The 25,857-nt window shown below is 33.1% G+C and overlaps 1 protein-coding gene across 1 annotated transcript in view; it reads left to right on the forward strand.

The window, feature by feature from the left end:
* Positions 1-25,857, forward strand: part of SPAG16 (sperm associated antigen 16) — a 743,404-nt gene that overhangs the window by 518,337 nt on the left and 199,210 nt on the right. The window contains exon 15 of the mRNA XM_090288280.1: positions 17,067-17,193. Coding sequence (XP_090144406.1) covers positions 17,067-17,193 — 127 coding nt within the window. The remainder of the gene's footprint in view (positions 1-17,066; positions 17,194-25,857) is intronic.

Raw genomic sequence — 25,857 nt, forward strand, 5'->3', positions numbered from 1 at the left:
AGTCAGCAGTTACTGAAAGAACAAAAAGACTTAAGGATTTCTTGAGGGCATGGCATTGTGACACATTTCATAGTCAAACAAACTATCAGACAAACTGTTGATAATTAATGCATTATGAGGTACATATATAGCAGGCAGCGATTTGAATTACTTAGTATTAGACTTGCTAATTGTTTGATGTCTTTGGGTTATGCATTTAGATTACATTAGTTAAAAATGCATTTATCTATTTATATAAACATAATTTTAGGAAAGTTCTACAATTTTAGATTTGTAAACAGAAATCACAAATGTAAAATTCAGAGTTATCTAGCTAACAACCAGGAATCACAGATACAGATATACAATATACAACATTTATGTATGGTCTTGAAAAGCTGTGTAAATTTAATTTTATTTTTATGTCAATTAGTATTAGAGCTCTGATGTCTTTATTTCTTGCTGATATTTCTGACAGAAGTAGATAATTATTTAAAACATCTTTTTAAAGTAATCTGTTAATAAAACATCGTAAGGAATTATGAAAGCTTTTTACTAGTCCATTTTGGAAAACACACACAAAAAAGTTGACAATAATTGCTGGAAAAATGTTAACAAATACAGACAAATTAATGTAAGTTAAAAGATTAAAAAAAAAAAAACTATGTAAAAATGCATGGCAAGAAAATGAACAAGGTATACCTATCAGAGAGAACCTCCCCAGCTTCAATTTTCCGGGAACTTGACCCATCGTCTGACCAGGTGGAGATTTCATAAGACCTTCTAGTAGCTCTTGTTGGTCTTCTCCTAGAGGAATGGCATGGTGGGGTGGGTGTTCTCATCTCTCTGGGGACATTCACAACCATTCTAAGAGACACATAACCAGAATGGCTAAGCTATACATGCCTGTTGAAATCAGGTGTGAACTCTAAATCAACTCTACTGGAGTATCACTTTATCTTTTCTTGGGAGTATTTACTTCATTGCCCACATTTAAGCTAGGAATTTAATCTCCACTCATTAATTGTTGAACAAAATTAGAAGACTGTGTAAGATTGAAGATAATTCTAGAAGTCCTAGGATTCTGACAAGCTCAGAAAAAGGATGCTTTAGAATTACCTCAAGTTTTATTCTCACTTCATCTAGTTGACCTGTTATATTAATTCAAATATTGTTATATTATTTTTTTAATATAGAGGTGTGTACCTTTATTGCAACTAGTTATATAAAAAATGGATATCTTGATTCCCAAAGAGATAGCAAATCTATATTCTTTGGCCTGTACCAGAACAGATTAAAAAATGCTAGAGGAAACTATACAGTCAAACTGTTATTTAATTTAATTAACTTTAAATTTATGGCTCTGAAGTACAAATGGCCAGTCACTATCGCTCAACATTTAAACTGTATTTCTCTAGTGTGTTTACTTTTCTATTCACATAGATTGGTTTTATACCTTCTTTTTAAATATTATAACTTTTTCCTTTCATCCACAAACTCCTGTTACTTCTTCAACTTATTCTTTAATGAGAACAGAAGCCATCAGAGAAGAAATCTCATATCTTTCTCCTACATGTATTAAAGCCCAGGAGTCTCAGGCATCTCCTGTGTGACCTTCCAGTCATCATGGAAGGAGTGTATCAGCTCCTATGGGACTTGAACATTGCAGGTTACACTGTAAATCTCTCTTTTTTTTTTTTTTTCACTATCTTCACGACATTTTCAGTTATTCCTTGTTCTTACCCTTCTACAGGATTATTTTCATCTACATATAAACATGCTCCAAATTTTTTGTGTTTGAGTTTGACATTCCCTCTCCTAATCACTTGCTATCTCACTTTTCTTTCTTTCCTAACGCTCAATTTTTTTCTGTAAATATGGACTTATGTAAAATTGCTTTTAGTTTCCAATATATGAAATACTCATATGTACAAGAAAATTTAGGGCTGGTTTAATATTTGATTACATACTTGCCAGTAAAATTATCTTATTTTGTCAGTTTTGAAGATTATTTTTTATAGAATTTTTATTTTGTTTTTCAATTACAGTTGTCCCATTTTTTCCCCCATCGCTCCCCCCTACCCAGCCCACCCCTTCTCCCGCAATCATATCCCCCCCCCCCGTTGTCCATGTCCGTGAGTCATTTATACATGTTCCTTGACTAAACAGTTTTGGAGATTTGGTAGGACTTATTTACTGCCTTGTATGTGACCACTTTTAAAATATCCTATATGGACTTAGAAAGAATGTATGTTTTCTTTTGGGGTATCTAGTTTTATTGTTAAAATAAAGATTGCTCTAACCAATTATTGTGCAAATCATATGAAACCTGATTTTTTGTTTATTTTATCTTTCACATTATGAGATAGGGATGTTAAAATTTTCCAGCATTACTAGAGATTTTCAATTTTCTATTTCAAAAGAAAGCATTATTATGGATTTTCACATTTTCTATTTTCAGGTGCCATTTATGTATGTTGAGACTAAACTGTTAGGTACATATAAGTTTATGACTCATATCTTCCTTGTAAATGCTTTCTTTTACATTTATGTCATTTTCCTTTTTGACACAAAACATCTGTCTTAATTTATCTATTTTCATTGTATTTACATAATGTCTTTTATCATCCCTCAATTTCCATCCTTTTTATAGATTCATTGAGTTATTTCTCTTATAAGCAGTATATATATACTGTTTTGCTTTGTGCTCTTAATAAAGTCTGTCTTTTAATAGCTGATTTTAACACATTTACATTTATTGAGATTATTAATATATTTAAACTCACTTGTACAATCTTATTTTGTATTCTATTGATTATGTGATTTCCTTGATTTTTTCCTTCTAGTCAATGTTTATTTTTATTAATTAACCCTCTGTCTTTAACATGCATACATTTTATTTCTCTAAAATGTATATAGTTAAACAATACTGCTGTTCTCTCCAGAAGAGCACAAATAACCTAAAACACTCAAACTTGTTTTTAGACTTTTCTCGTCCATATCCATGTTATTTTTATTTTGCATTTTGTTCCCACCTTGAAATTAGTCATGTAAACAGTTAATATTTATTAGAGCTACCAATATGTTTTGTCTTTTATGCCTACAATTGACTTAGTTTTCCTTCTACTTTCAGCGTTTTATTTTCTTCTTCACTGTTTTCACTATTTGGGGGGGAGACGGTGAGTGGATAGTAAATATCATTGGTCTTTGTGTATTTCATTTTCATTCTTCTGTTCCATTTTCTTCTGGAACTATTTTTACCGATGAAAGTCTACACCCCATCTAGTAGTTGATCCTATTTAGATAATCTGTCTGATATTTATCTCATATATTTTAAAATAATTGATACTTTATTTTTAATATTTCTATGTGAATATTTCTCTAATATTCACATCCACATGTGGATTTGTCTTACTTTTGTCTCAAAACTTGATAATGCCCTTCCTCAAGGTGCACACCCTTGTCTTTCTGCAATGCTGAAAAACCTTCAGTCATTATTTCTTTATTGTTTCTTGTCAGTTCCCTCAAGTCTCTCCTTGAGACACTACTTTTGTACTGAGTTGAAACTTTTTGTTCAATTCTCCAAGTTTCTTAAGTTTTCTTCATATTTCCTATGCTTTAGTTCTCTATGTTTGCATGCTAATGGACTTCTTCAGATGTCTTATCATTTATTTATTTAATTATAAGAGAACATTTATTTAGAAAGTCACAAAGGTAGTAGATGTGAGCTAGCTGGGCTGTGTAAACTCAGGAAACAAGTTACAGAAGCAAAAGAACGGCCTTGTAGCTTAGGACAGAGAAAGGCCAAGGTAATGAGCGTGGGGGGAAGAGGAGGGAGGGAAAGGCCTGAGGTGCTCCTGAGAGGGAGTGCATGCCTGATTTACTAAATTTTATTTGGCTAAATCTGGTTTATTACTTAATCTTTCTATTAAGTTTTTATATTTTTATTACTACATTTACTATTTGCATAATTTCTGTTTAATTCTTTTAAACTTTGCCTGCCCTTGTTTTATTATGTTTTGATTGAGTTCAGATGCATATTAATTTACCTTTAACTTTTAATCCATAATCTGAATTATGAGTGGTAGTGCTATTTCTGTATTATCTTATTCCTCTAGAAATTTCCAATGTCACTTTCTTCTCAGCCACTCATATATGAACTCCAAGTCAACAACACCACTGAAATTGCTCTAGATTTTCATGTTGTTACACCCAGTGACCATTACTGCATTATTATTAGACTTCACATTCATAATCACCTAAAACATTCTTCTTGAATCCTGAGAAGTAAAATCTCCATTGTCACTGTTTCTCAAACTACTGTGCTGGATTCTCTGTTACTACTTGACTACTAAGTATTAACCTGTATCAAGACCCAATCTTAAATCCTGTTCCCTAGCAGACTTTCTTCTTACATCATCTCATTCAACCTGTCACTGTTAATTCTGTGATGACTTCAAAGTAAATCCCACTCTGATCTTCATATTCACTATTAGCTATTTTGCATGTCAGCCTCAATCTGTATGTCTCATTTTAATATGCTGAATATAGAACCCTTGCTTTTCTTTCATCCTAACCAGTTATTTTCTCCATCTTGTCAATCTTAGTCACTTTATTGCAATGCAGATGTCATAGTTCACAATTTTTTAGGGACTTCTTGTTTGCTTATTTTATTTTATAAAATCTCTTCACATTGGAATGCAATGAAAAAGAATGAGAAAAGGATAATTTAAACCTTGTCTGACTCAATATCTCCAGCATATAGTATAGTTTAATTTATATATAAGTTACTCAGAAAGGGGGTGAATGAATGCAAAGTTCTGAACAAATGAAAGCATAGGTATTTCATCCCAGCATTGTATCATCACATCCTATAACACCTTTACTGACCTTCCAAACTCTGTGGATGTTGAACTACAAGCTAAAATTATTTAATTCTCAGATGCATTAGAAAGCTTGTCTAGCATCATAGTGTCTCCTGACATTGGAGCACTGGAAAATTACCAAATTTCAGTTATGTTTGTGTCCTCCTCATACCTTTTGAATCCTGGATTTGCCATTTACGATATATATAATCTTGAGTAAGTCATTTAGTTCTTCTGTAAAAATGAATAATAAAAAGACAGTATTAGATTATGCATGTAATGCATTTAACTCAGTGCCTGGCAACTAGAAAATGCTATTATTACCATTTCTACAACTACCATTCCTATTATTGTTATTTTTATTACTATTATTAGAGAGGCTGTTTTGAAAAAAAAGTTTGTGTTCAAATAAGTAGATATTAATAAAATAACACACACAAATAAATGCTTTATTCCCATAATTTGATTTCATTTAATGTTATATCAGTTTTATAAACAAAGTTGAAGAACATATTTTGCACTTTCACAAAGATAGGAAAATAAAATTCTCAAACTATATTAAATTAGAAATTATGTAATTGTATTAAACTTGAGCTAAATCCTACTAAAAATGGATATATGCCACAGTAAGAGTATATGTCCTTTTTACATTAGAATATACCATTTAGTAATTAGGCAATTTAGAGTTTTAAATTTGATCTGAGATAGGTTAATTGCTTTTTCTAAGTTGCTAGTATGTGACCATAAATTAATTCATATTATCTTTTTTTGAAATCACAAATAAGTACCTACAATTGCCTACCTGGAAAAGTTATCCTCACTCCATTTTAGCAAAGGAAGCTCAATTTCTGATTGTTCTGAATTTTGCTTGTGACTCAGTCTCGAACAGGAAGTACTTAGTATCATTCTTTGGCCACTTTGTATAGAGCAATACAAACAACACTGAGGTCATGCAGCTATTGATCCTCTGAAGGACAAATGATGTCAGGCAGTGCTTATACACCAAAAAAAAAAAAAAATTTCAATTTTGTTTACTTCCTCAGCAATCTCACTGAATGTCAACTACCATTCACCTGGGCCAATATTGATATTTGATGTCAGTTCTTATTCATTATTGCACCTAGATAATGCATAAGTAAAAACTTTTAGATATGTAGTAAAAAATGCCAAAACAGATTCTATTTGTGGAAATTGGAAGCAATAACAGAATAAAAAATTAAGGGACATGGAGCATGCTAATTTTCTTTTACATGATATCTGAATTATTTCAATGCTCCTACATATCTAAAAATCAATTATATCTTTTAAACTAGTCTCATACTACAATATCCTTAATTAATCTTTTATTAAGTAACTTTGTGCTTAACATAAGAAAATTATTTCTGAGAGAAAAATTAAAGAAAACTTGAAGAAGAAAAGAATTCGTACAAATAAAAAATTAATTAGAATATTTAGATGTAATAAATTGATAATTATCTCTTCCCTTTATTTCTACTTTGTTTTGTTCTTAGAAATTTAACAATGTAAATGAAAAAGAGTACTATATTTAAGATTTTATTACCCTGTCCCCAAAGTTTAACCTTCAGCAATTTCTACAGTTACATAAAGATAAATTCAAGCATTTGTAATTTTCTTCATGCTTCCATGAAAATAGAGGCAACATTATTATGTCAGGTTTCTTGGTACTTTCTCTTTGACTATAAAACTAATCATTTGTTTTGCATACATATCATTTGAATGACAATCTTTTGGGCATACATGTACAATTTTTAAAAAGATTTTATTTATTCATTTCTAGAGAGAGGGAAGGGTCGGAGAGAAACACAAACGTGATCAATCAGTTGTCTTTTGCACATCCTCAAAGGGGGACCTGACCCACAAACCAGGCATGTGCCCCGACTAGGAATCCACCTGGTAACCTTTTAGTTCCCAGACCGGCATGCAGGTGACTGACCCACACCAGCCAGGGCTAATTTAACAATTCTTTATTGAGCCCCTACTATATCTCAGGACCTACTCTAAATCTTGAGGGTACAGCAATGAACAATACCAAGTCCTGTCTTTATGGACTTTATGCTCTGGTAAGAACCAGAGACAACAAACAAGTAAGCAAGTGAATAGTCTCAAGAATAATAAGTGTTATCTAACCAGAGGTGAAAGTTGGGCCTTATAGTAAAATAGTCAGGGAGGAACTTTGGGAGAATGGTATGCAGAAAAACTACAATAATCTTAAGGAAAAATTCAAGCAGAAGCAACAGCAAAAACTAAGTTCCTGAGATGGTACAAGTGTGACATGATGGATTAACAGGACCCATGGTGCAAGCTAAGATTGGATTAGGCAGGTGAAATATTTTTCATGTATAGATAACTGTTAACCTAGATTGTTATTGGTTAGAATGTGGGGCAGTTGAGGCCATGTTAGAGTAACACCATAGCGTTATCTGTGGCTTCAAAAATGTTTATTTTAAAAAAATTACCCCAATATGGGCAGGCAGTATAATAGATTCTTTTGGATGAGTAATACTGTAACTTTTTTTTTTTTTTAACTCATAACTCTTGGCACAGTTCTTGGTACAGAGGTAATCAATAAATTGTCATTGGTTAGGAAATATCAGAAAGTCACTGCAGGTCAGAACACAAGGGGTATTTAAAAGAGCACATAATTAAGACAATGTTTGCTGTGACAGGATTGAATTTATTTTATACTATTGATCTTAAAATATTATTTTAAAATTTAGTACACTTTGCAGACTTCCCATGTTTATTCTGAGCATATAGCCGCCAAAAATAGTTCAAAATATATTCACTATTTCTATAGAAAAAAATTGTTACTGTTCAGAATATTTGGCCATTTACCAAGTTGTCTTCCAATATAACTGTCTTATTTAAACAGTTTTCAGAGGACAGAACATCTTCTAAATAATACAATAATATCAATATAAAATTATACATTTTTCTCTAGTCATGATTAATTGTAGTCAATCTAGACTTGCCTGTGATTTAAAAAATTTGAAAAACTACATGTATGATAACAGCATGATTTTTTTTAAGAGAGTGTTTAACAAGTAGGTTAGTACGTACAACGCACCATCCATTATCCCTGAATCCCATAATCAGAGCACAAAGAATTGTCACACCAATTTACTCAAAAGCATAATTACAAGATAACTTGATTATCCCCTTTAATGTAATTTCCCCCACTTAATTACGTGTTCCTGGGTGAATGTGACCCTGTGAATCCACACCCCAAGAAGCGACTGCTCATTAACATGCAAAACTACAGGCAGAGCCAAAGAATGTGCTCTTCCTTTTCCAGAGTTTAATTTGTATACTAGAGTGTCCCTGCAGGGAGAATCTTTTACAAGTTCTATCTCCCCACAGATGGTCTGGAATTTCCTGTGGCAGGTTTAACAGTGGCCTCAGGGTCCAGTTTGTCAGTCACCACCATGCTCCGCCTCTCACCCCACCCGAACTGAGCAGCCGCTATCACAAAACTCAGGTTTTCTAACTAGAGAAATTTAAGCTGCTTTATTTGGATTGCATTTCAGAAACCTAAATTTATTCTATTTTTCTTATTCATATGCATTTATTTTAAGAATTTCAGATATTCCTTGACTTGTACTTGGGTGGTAGGGAAGCAAAAGAACCTTTTGTTTCTCGTTTTGAATGCTGGTTGCATCTACATCTTTTACTCCACATGAGCCAGGGAAAATTCAGACCAAAAGATGGGGCTTGATATTGGAATTGAACAAGGGTGTTCAAAACTTCTCTCCTTCGGTTGAGGGGTAGAATTTTTTCTTAGAAGTAGTTGGTTTTCAACTGACACATCCAAATACAATAAAATCATTAAATTTTGGATGGCTTCCCTATTATGTTATGTTTTCCATATATGAAAATGGCAAAAGTAGACTGTGCCTTTTGGGGATTGTAACTTTTCTTTCTCCAAGGATAATTCTATGGCTACAATTAACATCTTCAAGAAAATAAGATTGTTCTCTAGCAAAAAAAATAGTTTTTAAAAAATCCTGTGCCAACAGAAGCACAGATTAGTAAAGCAGACGAGCTATGAATTTTTGTTAAATAGATGTAGCTTAATCCTTTAGTCTATTTTTATGAATCAAACTATAGATTTGAGAATAATTTAATCACTCCAATATAGCTACAGCCAAATATAGCCTATCATCATAAACTTGAACATTAGTAATGTAAACATTATGATGACATAAATCTATGCATAAATTATCACTTTTATGTATATTGAACTGCCTTGATTTTATGCAACTGCACTTATGTACACATTAAAAGAAAATAAATTTATTGTGCATTATCCCAGCAATGTTATTACAGTGAACACTATATTAATCAACAATAATTGTCCACTTTAAAAGAGACTTCTCCCAAATAGAGTAATGCCTTAGGCTGCTATCACAATAAATAAAACAGATTTAACAGAATTTGTGTGGATCTACATATAGTTTCTGCAAAGATTAGAGAGCAGAGGACAAAGAAAAAATAAGGACTGTAAGAACAGTCATTAAGGTATTGTTGCTATCTTTGCTAGATGATTCATTTTATTTCACCATAAAAGGTAAAAATACACACATATTTATAAAGGTCTAACTAAGCACTTTAAAAATGATTATTTTTAAATTATTAGAAATATGAATTTTCACCTTGCTCATAATAAGCACTCCACAAGCATTTGTGAAACTGATTTAGATAATTTTTTTTTAATCATAATTTTTCCTAACCTGAAAAAAAAAATGGATTTGACTGGATATTTTGGGGCATGTACTATGTCAGTGCTAATTTGGACATTCAGGTTCTAAGCCCCTCACTGACCTCTAGTAACTGGCTCAGAAGACTAGTGCTTCTCGAATTTTCATTCCTTGCCCTGCCCCCTTCATTGCTTTGGGAGTATAAAAGGACTGATTTTCTCCCCTGGTAAAGGACAACTGATTAATGAATTTAAATGCCTGCAGCATTAAAGTTGTCATCCCAGGTATACTATTTAAAGTGCGGTAGCAATTGTGGCTAGCTTCTGCTCTTCAGGGAGTCCTGTGATCTCCAGTTTTTTCATGTAAATAAATGCAGAAGCTGCTCCCACAGTATCACAAGGTGTCTACTGCAAACTCCAAACAGAATGTTCTGTTTCTTGATTTGGTAAATGGAGAGAGCAGAGTGGCAGTGTTCCGGGCTACAAGTTAACAAGCAGAATATTGTTCCAGCCAGGGACAAAGGATTTTGGGGAAGAAAGCACTCTGTATTTTCAACTGTGTTGATTAGGAGATTCGCCTATATCTATTTTATTCTCAGGTATAAATATTCCCAAAATGTAAAGTTACAGGACAATACATTTCATCTCACTTAGGTTTACAAATTCGTGTGAACACAATGACTCTACAGCTCATTAAAGTCTAGGATCCTGCCTTATGCCTTCTTCACTTCTGCATCACATCTTTGCTGTCCTCCCCTCGTCCCCACACTCCATCCCGTGCACTTGACCATTCTAACAAGGAATGCTTGTCTGGCCAATATTTAATGAATGACAACTAATTTTACCAGAGTTTTTAAAAAACAAAGTTTCATCATCTTTTAAAACCGTGTGCAAATGTTTTTGTTCAGCTCACCATAACAAAAGGAAGTAGACGAACAGAGGGGTAGAGATGTACTATTCTCAAAAACAGGTAGATTACAACAGCTTGATGAAATGGATCAAAGATAAATTCAGCAGTAGAAAAACTGGTTTTTAAAGTATTTGAATATCCTTTAATTCTCAGGTTGGATCCCCCACAATTGCGGGTTGTTTTAGGAAGTCAGATCATTAGTACAGCTTCATTCAAATGTAAATATATATGACATGCATGCTTCATTTAAAAATGGTTGTTTAGAAAAAATAAGTTGATGTGCAAAGGCAAAGATCTCAAGTTATAAACATTTTAGGAAAAGGCATGCTCTGTGTGTGCTCTGTGTGTGGGCGAATGAATTATTCAGTTGGGTGACCACTCTAATTGCACACATGTGTCATTATAATTGCTTAAAGACTGGTGGGAAGTCTACTGGCGTGTTTTAGTGAAATCTGATACTTCCCAGTTTAACAGGAAAAGTGACAAAAAATTAGGAAACTCCAAGCTCTGCTCAGACTGTTGTCCGGCCGTGTTCACTAATGTGCCACATCGCCCCCCTGCCTCTCCCCTCACGTCTCTTATATCCACCTTCCAGTTCTGCGGGTTCCAAGCTCTCTGTGCCAAAATCAAACAATGCTGTGCATCAAAATGAAATTTAAAAACCTTGAATAAAAACCTTCCACTTTATTTACATGTGAATTTATTTCTGTGTTTTTGTTTACCTAACAGGTTTGAAGTCAGACTGAGTTTCAAGGGCCTTTGACCTCAGTCTCCCTCTCCCTGGATCAGTCTCCCCCCCCTCACCCCCCCCCCCCCCCGGGACCTCAGCTTGTATCCACAAATCTTTTGCTCTTAACTCAAAGGTCATTGACCTAGTGAGACCCTACTTGACCAGGCTATTTACATTTCAACATTCTTCCTGCCAGATATTCCTTCTCTGCAATTTTTGATTCCTTGTAGCTCATATCTCATATTTTACTGATTTGCTCTCTTTATTGTATGGTTCTTCCCACAAGAGTACAAGTTCCAATTGGCCAGGGCTTACGCTATGTTCACTCCCATATACTCACCACTTAAACCAGTGCCCCCTCCTAGGTACTAGTCTCAATGAATATTTCTTTAATGGATGAAGTAAAGGTTTTCCACTGGCCCAATTTGCCTGTTTCTAACTCTTGGCTAGACTTACGCCACTAACTAGAAAACCCTAGGAAAGTAATGTTTACTTGTTTTGCAGGGCCTCAGACACAATTATGTACTCAACAGTACCTACTTAACTCACTGAGACTACTCGCCTTCAAACATTCTTTTTAATATATCAATATTTATGTTCAAAACACATAAGAATGTTTTACATCATATATAAAATTCACATTTCTCAGAATTTTTACACATTGTTAACCTCATCATAAGTTCACCATGTTCCCCACAGTGAAATATGTTAATTTCTGTTTTTGTTTTTATCATCATGCCATTTTTTTTAATTCTCACCAGAGGGTATGGTTTGTTTTATTTTTATTTTTATTTTTATTGCTTTTAGAGAGGGAGGACAGGAGAGAGAGCGACAGAAACATTGTTGTGAGAGAGAATCATTGGTTGGTTGCTGCGCCCATGTGCTCTGACTGGGTATAAAACACAATCCGGGTATGTGCTGTGACTGGGAATCGAACCCTCAATACTCTGGTGTAAGGACTATGCTCCAACCGAGCCACCCAGGCAGAGCTCATTATGCCATGTTTTAATACTAATGATGCCTTCCCACCATCTCTTCACTGATATCTGTTGGTAATCTTAAACTATTTAAATGTTATTTCTAGAAAGCTTCTTTCACTTGATGGACAGTTCCTAGGGCTCCATTCCTATAAGAAACCTCTTAGCTCACAGGCTTAAGTCAGGTGTTCAATTTTTAATACAAACAACCCTGTACCTACTGCCAGCATTTAACATTTTAGCAATTGCTTGATTGTGACTCTTTCTTCAACAATTAGCTATACGTTTCTTTTGAATTTACATCCATTATATCTCCTGCTTTTGGCCCCAAACCAGGAACATAGTACAGCCCAGTAAATATTTGTTCCTTTATATACATTAATTTTCTTCATCTGTATCTAATTATTCTTGTGTCTTGTGAATTTAAATACCTGCTTGTTCAATTTGTTCTTTGCTAATACATGTTTGTTGATATTTTGTTGAAGTACTATTAGTTCTTGCAGGGTGTTCTGCCTTAATAACAGAACATGCTCCTTAAGCACTGAAGTGCTCCTTCACTGGCTTCCATTCTGGGAAGCACCTAAGTCAGGGCATGCAAAATGTTTTCCTTGATAAGAGCTTTAGACCTTGGATACTTAATTCAGTTCAACTGGGTTTGAATCCTGGGCCTGTCTGACTAACAAAATGACTTCGGACAAGCTTTATAACATTGCAAGCCTTGTTTTTCTCCTCTGAATAATAATGCAGTGCAATCTAACCCTGAAGAGGAGGATTAAATTAGGTAATAAATATAAATCACTTTGAACAAGTTATTCTGATTATGTAATGTATTGTTGAGTTCTGTAGATGATAAGTGATTATTTCTTAGATGTCCAGCTTCCATATGCTTGGGGCATGATTGGTGATATATATTATTAACAGATTGACAATGGCATAGGGAAGAGGTGTGTACTGACATCAGCAATCTGATCTACAACTTTCCAATGCTTTATATCCTCTTCTTCTTTAGCCTTGAAACTCTTGAACAGTCCCAAATTTTACCTGCTGTTCCGTCCTAATTCCATAATTTCTTTGCCTTATTTGTGCCATTAGGGTACTGAGGAAATGGTGTAATGAGCTAATGCTTAATGCTGCACAGGCCTGTCCTAAGAGACACACTAATGTATCAGTATACTAAAAATGTTTGAAATACTAATTTTTCTCCTAATGAGCCTAAACATTTTATTATAGTTATACCTTAATACCAAGTTGCAGGTCATTACCTTCACATATGGAAAGCAACTGATATTTTAGGGCTTAATGTTTCTGCCATTTGCTTGATGAACCCTCTTCCTTGCCCATTTTACACAGTAGAATTTTAAGTTATCAATATTAGATCACTTGACAGGTGTTGTGTATTATGTTTCGATTTCATTATTTTTTTATTAAAATGTATTTTCTGATTATAACAACTAATATGTGCTAATTCCATTAAATTTGAATTTTGAAAATACTTAAAGGAACAAATTTAAAAAATGATTTATCCTACCACCTAAAGATAATCATTTTTTATTTAGTTCCTACCACTCTTATTTTCAACATATGCTTTTTGTGTGTATCAGTGTAAACAATTATTTGCTTCTCCTTTTGTTGAACTACATGTGTATTATTTCCTTTATATTAATAATTTTTGGAAATGCTTTTATAATAGTTAAAATAGTAGTTTAGTTACATGTCTATTTATCTGTTCACTCATTGAGAATTATTTTCTTACAATTTCTATTGCTCCATCTTAAAAATAATATTGTGAGAATCATCTTTGTGACAAATATTGATCTGAGTTATTGATTTGTTTAAAGATATCCTAATGGAGAAATATATTTAATATATTTAAACATTTGTGACATATTATGGTACATATTTCAAAAAAAAAGAATATATTTTTTAAAATCTCCGACTTGGAAGTCAGCCAGACTTATGTGTTAATTCTCACTCCAAATCAATCTGCCTAGGTAATTTTAGGAAAGTACTTGACCTCTTTAAACCTCACTCTCCTCATCTGTAAAATGGGATGATTGCACATAAAGAAATATCTTTAAAAACAATGTTTTCCTGTAACTCTATCTTTCTTCATTTAGGTTTAGCACCTAACTATAGTTAGCCATTGTTTTTCTTACCTGAACGAGTTTTAGATCAATAATTTGTTGTTCTCTAGATGGTTCTCTAGGTGGTCATCTAATACCTTTCCCACATCTCTCATCTCCAGATTCCTCAAAACTCATAACTGTGCTGTTCAGATTAGCAACTTTCTAGTATCTTCTCATGCCCTGTGGAAGGAAATTGATTGGCAGATGGACTTCCATTTTGCATGAGGGAGGAAGTGCAGGGACATTGGAACCTGAAGATATCCCAAGTTTTTGTTTCTGTATTTTTGGCATGTTCTATCTCTTCCTTTTTTTCTAAGTGATTCAGAACCATTCAGATGATGAATGACTCAATGGAGCTTACCTAGAAGTTTTACTTTAGTCCAAGTCCTTCCATAGCAATCTTGAGGTAAATATTAGACTAAAATAAAACTTCTAGGTAAGCTCCACTGAGCCATTCATCATCTGTTGGTTTAACAAACATTTTTTGAGGTCTCCTATGCTCCAGACTCTGCTGTGGGCACTACATGGGCCTCATTGGCTAACTGGAAGTGTAGCTAACCTGTTCTTTCACTACCAGAAAATCTCTTGGTTATCAAATCTGAACACAAATTTATTTCTATATCACTTACTAAGTTATTATACTCATTTTACCTAATGCATACTTTGTCATAATTTCTAACTATCTAGGAAAGTGGAAAAATATGAGAAATGATGCTATTCAAACTTCTTTAAAATAATATCTATTCTTTTATTAATAAAACATTTAGCGCAGTCCTTGGTTCATTGAAAGCACTTAATAAGTATTGACTATTATTTTAATATTATAAAACAGTTATACATCGGTCATATGACAGCAGTAAAAGTTAAATCTAAAAATATTAAACATACTTAAATATGTATTTTTACACCAAAAGTGATTTAACTATTTTTATTTTAAATATATTTCCTCAGAATTAAATATTCAGTGGTATAAAACATGCTTTAAGATTACCTTTAGTTTGTAGCATTCAGACAAGAAAATACATCAAGTTCATAACTTCCCTTTGGTGCAAAATGCATCCAAATTAAATTCTGCTCAAAATTGATTCTGTTCCTAGAATAGCAAAAAATCCATTTTTTTTTTTTTTGACTTCTGAAAGATATCTGAAAGCCCTTATATCTGGAAATACTTCTAATTTCTAACAATATTTCCTGTGAATCCTGAGAACTTTTCTTTTAAAAAAAATTAAATTCACTGATACTTCACCATTCTTCTAATACATGTTTATATATTTGAAAACATGCCAAGTTCTCCATGTTCCTTTTAAGTCATAAAGAAGATTAAACATCCCATTTATTAACTTGGGGACAAGGTGGTTGTATTTCTTTGCCCAGGGCTACAGTTATGCAACTAATGGCATTTGTTGCATTACTGATGTTTTTAAGGAAAAACAGTCTACTAGGAAATAATATAAGCTGCACATTTTTGAAAGTAAAAGTAGACATCAAGGAGTAAATGAGAAAATCTGTGTGATCTATTTGAAAATGATAAAAAGAAAAATTGTACAATAATCAAGTTATTACCTTTAACATTTTAGAATATTTAGGAGAAATACAAGTATGATTCTTGATTTGACATTAAAAAATTAAACTAGAGACAAAAAAGATACTATATCTTGAATGGGAAGCAGTATAATGATTTATCATAAACATTTTGGGCCTGATGTAGCCAATATTCATATTTAATTAGTTAGTGGACACAGAAATTAAATGACAGAATGATGAGAATGAATATAGCTTATGAGGTGCTAGAGAACACCAACCCCTCTTACTCATCACAGTATCCTGGTCACTCCCTGACATAAAGTAGCTGCTCAATAAACATCTCAGAAGCCATCCTGAGAGGTGTAGACAGACCTTGAGGTAGAAACCAATGGGTCCACACTGGTACTTCTGTATTGGGAAAAATAGCCATTCCTGCTTCCATAACACTTGAATCCATTCATCCTCCCTTTTATTGTTTATCTCCCTTATCCAATTACCTTTGATGTTATCTTATTAACTGATAACCCCAAAGCCCCAAATATTTCTAGTAATTTTGCCTAACAGACCACAACAGACACTGTTTCCTTGACACCGATGTCACCTGGCCCTAGTGATTCTACCTTCTATGATTAAAAACTCTCCTTTCCTTCTGTTCATTTGTTTTCCTACTTGTGTTTTTATTTTTAAATGATCAATATTAACTAATTACAGCAAATTAAGTGAGGTGCCCATTTAGTGCAATGTTTTCATGTATGTAGTTTTCATGTGTAGATCACATATATAGTACAGGGTGGGGTAAAAGTAGGTTTACAGTTGTATGTGAAACACAGACTGTATTCTTGTCTTATTATTTATTAATTATTGTATTATTTTCCATGTGAACAACTGTAAACCTACTTTTGCCCCGTTCTGTGTATATATGTGTAAGGGTAAATAAATAAATTACATGGGTGTGTGCATTTTTGTTTTATTATATCTTCTAATATCATTAAAATAATCAAAAGAAATGATTTTCTGAAAAATAATTATTCCAAATTCACTATAAAATTTCGTATATTTAAATTCTCATTTTGTAACAACTTTATGTTTAAAACAAAGGTATAATAAATAGCTTGTAGTTTAGAGGAGAGTATTCCTGTGGGTTTAATAAAATGTCACACACCGTGTGAGTTACTGCATATTTTTGTATGTATGTAATATATATGTATACACATTTCTCTTTTTCATGTACTTTAAAGGGTCACATAATAGCATCCTGTGATTCCTGTGGAGTTACAAAACTGTGGGACTTTCGGAAACTCTTACCGATCATGTCCATTGATGTAGGTCCAAGTCCTGGCAATGAGGTGAACTTTGATTCATCAGGTAGGATTTTGTTTAATATTTGTGACCAGTCTAGCAACTTTAATATTTGTTTTGAAACTATTTTGTGTTTCCATTTTAGTTTTTTGGTGTTTTATCCTATGTAAATTTCTGTTCATACTATTATATTAGAATATATTATATTAGAATATATTACATTATATTTTATTATATTTTGTATCATGTATCATATTATGAAAGCCTGATGTTTATTATATAAGTAAAGGAAGAAAAATAGAGGCGGTAAGTGTGTGTTAATATATACAGTGATACCTCAGCTAACAAAGATAATTTGTTCGTAATCACATTTGTTAGCTGAAATCTTCGTTAGCCTAAATGTGATTTACCATAGGTTTCTATAGGAAATCATTTAATGCGTCCTGGATGCTGCCCACTATTTAAAGATAAGTTTTATAAAATAGTAAAAAGCACACTATAAAAGGTCAAAAACTCACCAAAGACTGAGATGAACAGCTACCCAAATGGATGAAGGAGAGTGGAAGGTAGAATGAAAAAGTTACCATCTTTACACTATTACGGTACATCGTCAACAAATCCGAAGCAGCTTGTGTTATCGGGCGTCTCACTCCTTACTGTCTCAAATGTAAACAGCTCAGATGGGTTGGTGGGTCTCCCCTGCGTGATGTGGGCAGCTCATTTCTTTGTCACACACATACAGACGAAAAAGACAAGCTCCAGAATGGCCCAGCTGTTCATGTTTGCTGCTTTATGTTAGCACACGCACCCACTAAAACATTAATTACCTGAGTCCGAAAACAGCAAAAAAAATCTTCGTTAGCCAGAAAGGTCGTTAGCAGGGTCACTCATTAGCAGAGGAATCACTCTATGACACAAGTTCCTAGTAGTGCCATTCAAAACCTTGGAGCCTATATTCCTTAGAATCACCATCCAAGGTAAGTAAATTGGTTTCTCTGAGAGCAAAATGGCAGAGAGTAAAGAAGAAAAAAGTTTGGCAAAATTAAATTAAAACATTTTTAACAGAATAATTTAATCTTATAAAAATTTGCCAAACTACCCCAGATTCTCTGTATTTTATAATTTATTTGAAATATATTCGTCATATTATTGCAATTATGTGCTCTGCATTCTGTCATATTATTTGATTGTGTTTAGCATTTTTACAAAATAATATAAACATTTTCAATCCGATAAAATAGGTCATTCTTGATGATAAATGGTATAACAACTGATATTAAGAACTGCACGATTCCAGTTGTCTATTTAGAAAGTTATAATTACAGTTACATCTTTATTTTTAATGATAGCATTTTCTAAGTTAAAGACATATCTTATTGGGTAATATAATTTTCCTTTGCTAGTATGATACATGTTTTAAACTTTAAGATTTGGGAATTTTTTAATTCTTTGATAGTAATCTGTGATAGATAGACTAAGTTGTAGAAATAGCTATTTTAGGTGAAGGAGTATATATAATGTTTTATTTAAAAAATAGTTCATATTAATTCTGTAGTCTAGGAAGTTTGTAGTAATTCTAGAAATATAAGACAATTGTGTGATTTGTGAGATGAGTTTCATAATATTTCCATCACATAACTGAAATTTAGACTACAGTAAGTTTGTTTCGGTTACATATTAGTGTGTGAACCAAACTAATAACAATGGCTTCTTTTTAAATGTTTTATTAATGTTCTTGACATTAAGACATTTATGGTTCAATAGAATTCAAAAATAATTTTTTAAAATTCTATAGAGTAAAATATCCCAACTACAAGCATTTCATATTATAATATGACAGCTTATTAATTTTAACTTATAATTTTTTATATACAACATTTGCCTTGACATCATAGAGCTAAAGGTATTTTAATTTGGTTTTCATAAGCATTTTCACATCTTTAAGTTATCATGAGCTATCATCTAAGTATTTATGTGCTTGAATTTTGAAATGCTGTACACCTAATACTTGATATATATTTTACTGTCATTATTAAATATGTTGCCACTTGCTTTTCATTTTTTGTCATACAACCCAAAATTTCTTCTCTATGCTTAGTCAGACAAACTTGATTTTAAATAAATATAGTATCTATTTTATTGTCATACACATCAATATCACCTTTAAGTTCGTGGTATATCAAACCTGTTTTTCTCTCCATAGCTGTTATAGTCTTGGTAACTTACTAATACTAAACCATGAGACTCAAAGGCAGAAGAATAATAAATATAAAAGACAAAGAGTGTAAACTAGAGGTCCTGTTAATAAAACCACTTCATTAATTTGAAGGTATATATTTTTTTTGTATTTTTTTAATTACATTTATTGAGATGACATTGGTTAGTAAGATTATATAGGTTTATTTATTCATTCATTTATTTATTTTATTTTATTTATTAGGGTAACATAGGTTAATAAGGTCATATGGGTTTCAAGTGTACATTCTTATGACACATGATTTCTGTATTGCATGTGTGCCCACCACCTGAAGTCAAATCATCTTTCATCACCATAGATTTGGCCCCCTTTACCCTCTGCCACCTCTCCCTTCCCTCTGGTGACCACCATAGTGTTTTGTGCCTGTGCCTCCAAATTTCAGTTTCATATCCCATATACGAGTGAAATTATGTGGTTCTTAGTCTTTCCTGACTGATTTATTTCACTTAACATGCTATTCTCAAGGTCCATCCATGATGTTGCAGATGGCAGTATTTCATCTTTTCTTATGGCTGAGTATATATGTACCACAGCCTCTTTATCCAGTCCTCTATCGAAGGGCATTTTGGTTGTCTCCATGTCTTGGCCACTGTGAATAGTGCTGCATTGAGCATAGGGGTGCACACTGGAAACATTGAAAACTTGAGGGAAAGTAATTTCCACCTGACCCTTCCATCCTTTTGATCATTTCTTTAAAAAATATATACTATAATTAATTTTCATTCTATCTGTTTGAAAAATTGGTGCCATAAGCCTTTTTCTCATTTAAGAATGAGAAAGTCATTGTAGAAGAGAAGTCATTTAAATGAAGAGTCATTTCAAAAGGTTGAAATATATCAAAGGTTGAAGGAAAGAGGGAGAGCAAACACCAGGTCTAATGAGAACAGGAACGGAGATGTGAAAATCCCAAAGTCAAACCCTGGAAATTACGTTCATCTTAACAAAGAAGTGCAAGTCAAGAGTAAAACAAAATCAAAATTAGAATATGGATGAATAGATCTCTTTTAATCTGCATTTATTCAGGTAAAGATTATTTAAAAGTACAACAAAATTATACCATGAAAATATTCAGACTATTAAGGTAAAATCAAATCTAACTTAGTAAGCTCAAAATGTACATTTATTTGACATACTTTTTTTCCCCAATGGCAAGCCAATACAAGCATATACAAGTCATTTTCAAAAAAGCAGAAGTATATGGACACTATTAACAATAATTAACATTTATTGAGGGCTCACATTAGTTAAGTTGTGCCAACTCACATTTCCAAGCTGACATTCTATGACAGAAATAAATTGTGCAGTTACGTACACCTAGAAATTATTTGTTACAACTTAACTGTGAGACAGTTTCTGGTCTGCTGATTCAGCTATGTCCTTGGACCTGAGAAAAAGTTATTGAAAACATACCTGTAATATCCTCATAAAATTATAAAATACATATGAAAATGCTGATAGCATTTTGAAATAATGAGAAATGCTTTTCATTGAACAATAGTCAAAATTAACATGCAAATGAAAATGCTAATATTTTATGTTTCTGCATCAATTTAATTGAAGAGCATCTTGAGATTATGAGGTGTTCTGTTTAAAAGAACTCTTCCCATATACAATGACTTATCTTTATAAATAAGGAATTTATTGTCACTGCAAATTCAACACACTACGGAAATAAATTGGGGTGGGGATCACTAAAAGGCTGAAATTATTGTCCATAACATTTGACTTCAAGTTTGTATGTATAGCAGAATTGCCTCATTATTTATTAACCTCATACATAAATATTTTTATTTTGAATTTATAAAAATAAATATGTACAAATAAAATATTACTTTATTTTAAAATTGCAGTTTCTTACAGTGTATCATTTTAAAAATGTATCTTTGATAAAAATGCTTGAAAACCATTGGTGTAGTTAAAGTGTGTATATTATAATTCAGAGTCTTAGGTATTCAGCATCTTTTATATTTTAAGGAAATTATTTAATGTCCCCTAACTAAGGTTTCCCATGGAGGAGATCATTTCTTACGGTGTTCTAATGTGATTTGAATGGATAATGTACATCCTATAATGTGGAACTCCTAACTATAGTTACCTACTATTTATATTCTAGCTAGAAAAGGTCTTAGAACATCATTCCTTTCATTTCAAGGATGAGAGAAAAATGTACATATACATTGGTGTGCAAATAAGATGCCTAAGGCTGTGTGCTAGTATAGGTTTCTAGTGAAAGCATAAACACCAATGAATAAATATTAAACAAACAAGGGTCAAACCTCACTTTCAGTAATATTGAAAATAATTTAAATGGTTAACCAAGAAATAAAGTTGTATATAACATTACTTATACAGTGTAATTAAAATCAAAAGATTTAAACATGTATGAATCACGATCTAGTTTCGTTTTTCTGTTGCTGTAAGAAACCTTCTCACACATTTAAAAGAGGAGTTGCATATGGCATAACATTATTTACATAATGTTTTATTTGCAAATATGTTGCTTGTGACAAATTATCAGTGTTTACAGATATATACATATATTAGTATATATTTGTAACTCATGTATTTATAATAGAATAGGTGTTCCTTTCTCATTAAACAGAGAACCTCCTGGTATACATGCAACACATTTCTGCAAGTATTCATTATCTAAATGATATCTCTTACTTGGAATACTCAAATGCCATATGTTTTATCATTCAACAATTTATTACAATTTCAGAAAATGTGAAATGGAATTGTGTCAAGTAATAAAAATGAAATATGATAATTTATACTTATTCTTCCCCATTTCTCACTTCCTCATGTTTATGTAGTTTAGCAATACATGCATTTCTCTCTTTTGTCAAAGGTAATCGCAGAATGGTTGCAAAGTCACATCCCAGATAAATGCAGGAACTAAAGTTTGAGCCAGATGAGGACTTCCCAGTAGAGACCTTATCAGTATCAGATCATCAAAATGGGCAAGGTTTCCCCTCTATTTGGAGAAAAACCTAAATATTCTCCACAAGAACCACAATGAAACGCTAAAACTGGCAGGGGCATCGTCCCGTTGGAAAATATGAAAAATATAAGACCCCTCCAAAATTTTTCAAAATATAGTAAAATACCCCCAAAATCTTTCGTTCAGATTAGACTTATTGTTTCTTGTTAGTAAAGTCGTGAGTTCATTTTTTGTGTGTAAAAAGCAGATTGTAGTTAATTCTTTCTGATAGAAGCAGCATAGCATAAGGGGAACACACTTGTTTAGAAGTCAGAGAAGTCCTGGTTTTGAATTTTGTCTACTTACTAGCTGATTGTTCTTGGTGAAATTTCTGAATATTTCTGAGCCTTGTATGTGAGATAATAAATATCTTTTGGGGATTTCCACTTCCAAGAAAAAGATACAGGGACCAGATTTACCCTACTACCTAAAACAATGAAAAAGAATTAATATATATATAAAACACAGCGTTTTTCAGACATCACATATTGTACAATGAAAGACAGTCACATGAAAGAGGGGCAGTAAATAAGATGAGCCCTGTGACAGCCCCAGAATATGGCTCGGAGAAGGTCACAGCTCAGGGGGTCAGAAACCAAAGGGACACCCGGCAGCCTCCCAGAGTTGAGGAGAGAGAGGGGCAGTCCAGTGAGGCCAAAGCAGCTAAAGTTTGCAGGGCAGACTACAGGCGGGGAGGAAGCTGCAGTGGGAGCGAGCTCTGGAGGTTTGCAGAAGATCCCACTGGTCTTTGGCTGAATAAGAATCAGCATCTGATAACGTAAGTCCAGGGAAAAACCTGTCTGAGAGCTAAAAGGAAAATTCCCCAGAGCTCATCCAAACCTTGGAATAGTTTGCGTCCCCACCCACCAGAGTGAAAAAACATCTTGGGTTCCTCAAGAACAGTAGGTAGAGCAAGGATTGCCGAACTGCTGCCCAGGGTCCAGCTTGACCTGTGTCCGGATATAGTTTTAATGGAACACAGCTACCCCCATTCATTTACATATTGTCTTAGGCTGCTTTCACACAGTGGCAGCAGAACTGAGCATTTACAACACAGACCATATGGCCTGTGAAGCTGGAAATATTTAATATCTGACTCTTTAGAGAAAAAAAAAAAAAAGTTACCCGAGTAGAGCACTCAGAAGCGTATTAATTATCTCAGTAGTGAGGCAACCTCAGCCCACACTCTGGATCTAGTCCCTTCACTGTTGTCTACTGAACCATCTAAGCTGGCTCATGTAAAAACCTATTTAATCTTTACTCCAACTCAGTGAGATTTTTCATTTGTCCCATTTCCACAGAGGAGGAAACTGGGACAAAACATTAACAACAAGGCTAGTGATAGCTTACTGATCAAATGTGCTGATGTCAGAATTAAAAGCCAGGTCATCTAATTCCAGAGACTAGAATTTAAAATTTATGTTACACTGCCTCTTATTTTACTAATAGTATTCCATTTCATACTGATGTATGATCTGTTAGGAGAAATTATCTATTTTCTGTGAATATTTAAATAATCCCAGGAATGACCACTTGACAGTGTTGGACTCAAAGCTAACTAAGACACAGAATCCTGTCACTAGTTGTCAACTTGTCTCTGAAAGAAGAAAGGAAAAGAGGATAGCCCTGCTACTGTGTTATGTGCCGGGTTTTTTATGTGCCTTATGCACAAGGGGGTATCCTAAGTGCCTGTATGTTCCTGATGGGATCTGGAACTCCAACCCTACACCTCAGTATAAATTATTATCAGAGTAATCAGGCTGGATTGTGTGAGCACATGTAGGATCCCTCTTTCTGCCATTTATTTTAAATCCCAGCCTGATTAGAAACTGAAGTAAGAGTAAAAGAAAGCAAGCTAACCTAACTTCTTCTATCATCTAAGGCATATGGCAGAGCCCATTGAAATTGCTTCCCCTAAAAGCAAGTCCTTCCTACCACATCAATATCCTAAGAAAGAAAGCCACAAAGGAAGAGGATATAAGAGAGAAAAAGTGACCAGATAACCCTGCTCAATTATTTATAATTCTATTATTTATTCCTCTTTTGAGTGGCTATGTTGTGTAAGCAAAACTGTTTTGTTCTAGAGTAGCATATGGGCCTCTCTGACACTGGAGAAATGAAGCAGAGGAACTAAGGGAAATCAGATTGTGCATCTCCCTTGTAGACCCCAGTCTGTGACTAATACCTGGAACAAAGTATATTGTACTCTAAAAACTGGGCAAGGTGCTTTCCTTTTTAATCATCAAAGAACTGAGTTTGGTTCCATTTTTTTCATTCTATGGCTTTGAGAGCTTCAGTTACATATGCATATTAATAAATATACACATTTGTACAGTTCTGTGAAAGTGAGTTGCATTTCATTTAATCTTTAGCTCTAGAAAACTGTAAAGAAAAATTTTTAGAGATTCATAGGGACTGTTATTACTTTCTCTGTAAAAAATTATACATGTATACATGTATTTCCTTTGGTTTTGTCATATTAATTGTATTAGAAACAATTTTATTTACCTGATGACAAGTGTGAAAAATAACATTCTAATAATAGCAGAGACACCTTGAAAACTTTAATTAAACGTGTATTGACCAAAGATACATTAATTCAGGGATAATATAGTAGTGTTATAGCTATAAACCAGTTTTGATTGTCCATTGTTCATTCTGATTCATTGATGAAAAAGCGGTATCTGTTGTGAAGCATTTAGACCATTATTTCAATAATGGGTCATCAATTCTGAGAACTGAAATGCATTTGAATTGCATAAGCTGACAGGTTAGTATAAATAAAAGTTACCGACTTTCAAAAATAGCAGAATGTGTACCTGTAACAAAGTCTTGTTCCTTCCAGATATTGTTTGAAAGGCTGTATACTTAAACTAATGACAACATCGTTGCACAAACTATGAAGCCTCCCTTTTGGAAATGTCTTTACAGTTTTAAGAATGATTATTTAATATCCCTAATACTCACAAGTATCTTAGCTGAGTCTGGATTGAATTAGTAGAGACAGCCATAAATTATTCACATCTCATGAGTCAGCAAAGGACATTTGAGTCAATCACAAAGAGAGGCTCCAAAGAATAAAGATTGTTGTTCATTTATGATTTGTAACATGAAATTGAGCAGGACACTTAATCACCGTTGACCTCAACTTTATCATCTCTAAAATGAGAGGTTTGAGTCAGATGACTTCATCAATTGGGTTTACAACCTAAATTGTACATTTGATTTTTTTGTGACCATCAGGACATGGTATCCTGAGACAAAAAAAAAAAAGTTCTAAAATAAAAGTGAAATGCTTTTTATACTAGTCAAATAAAATGTCAAAATTTAAGTAAAACATTCTACTTTTCCTTGATCCAAAGGGGAAATACAATTTGATATAAAAATCAAAATTATTGAACAAGCGAGGCTCAAATTTAAATGACAGCTGTATTGCTCAGCTATACAAAACTTTTATTCTTGCACACATTCAGTTTCTGTTTCAACAGGA

The sequence above is a fragment of the Furipterus horrens genome, unplaced genomic scaffold (assembly GCF_987537825.1).
Source record: "Furipterus horrens unplaced genomic scaffold, mFurHor1.1.pri manual_scaffold_1, whole genome shotgun sequence".
Classification (NCBI taxonomy): Eukaryota; Metazoa; Chordata; class Mammalia; order Chiroptera; family Furipteridae; genus Furipterus; species Furipterus horrens.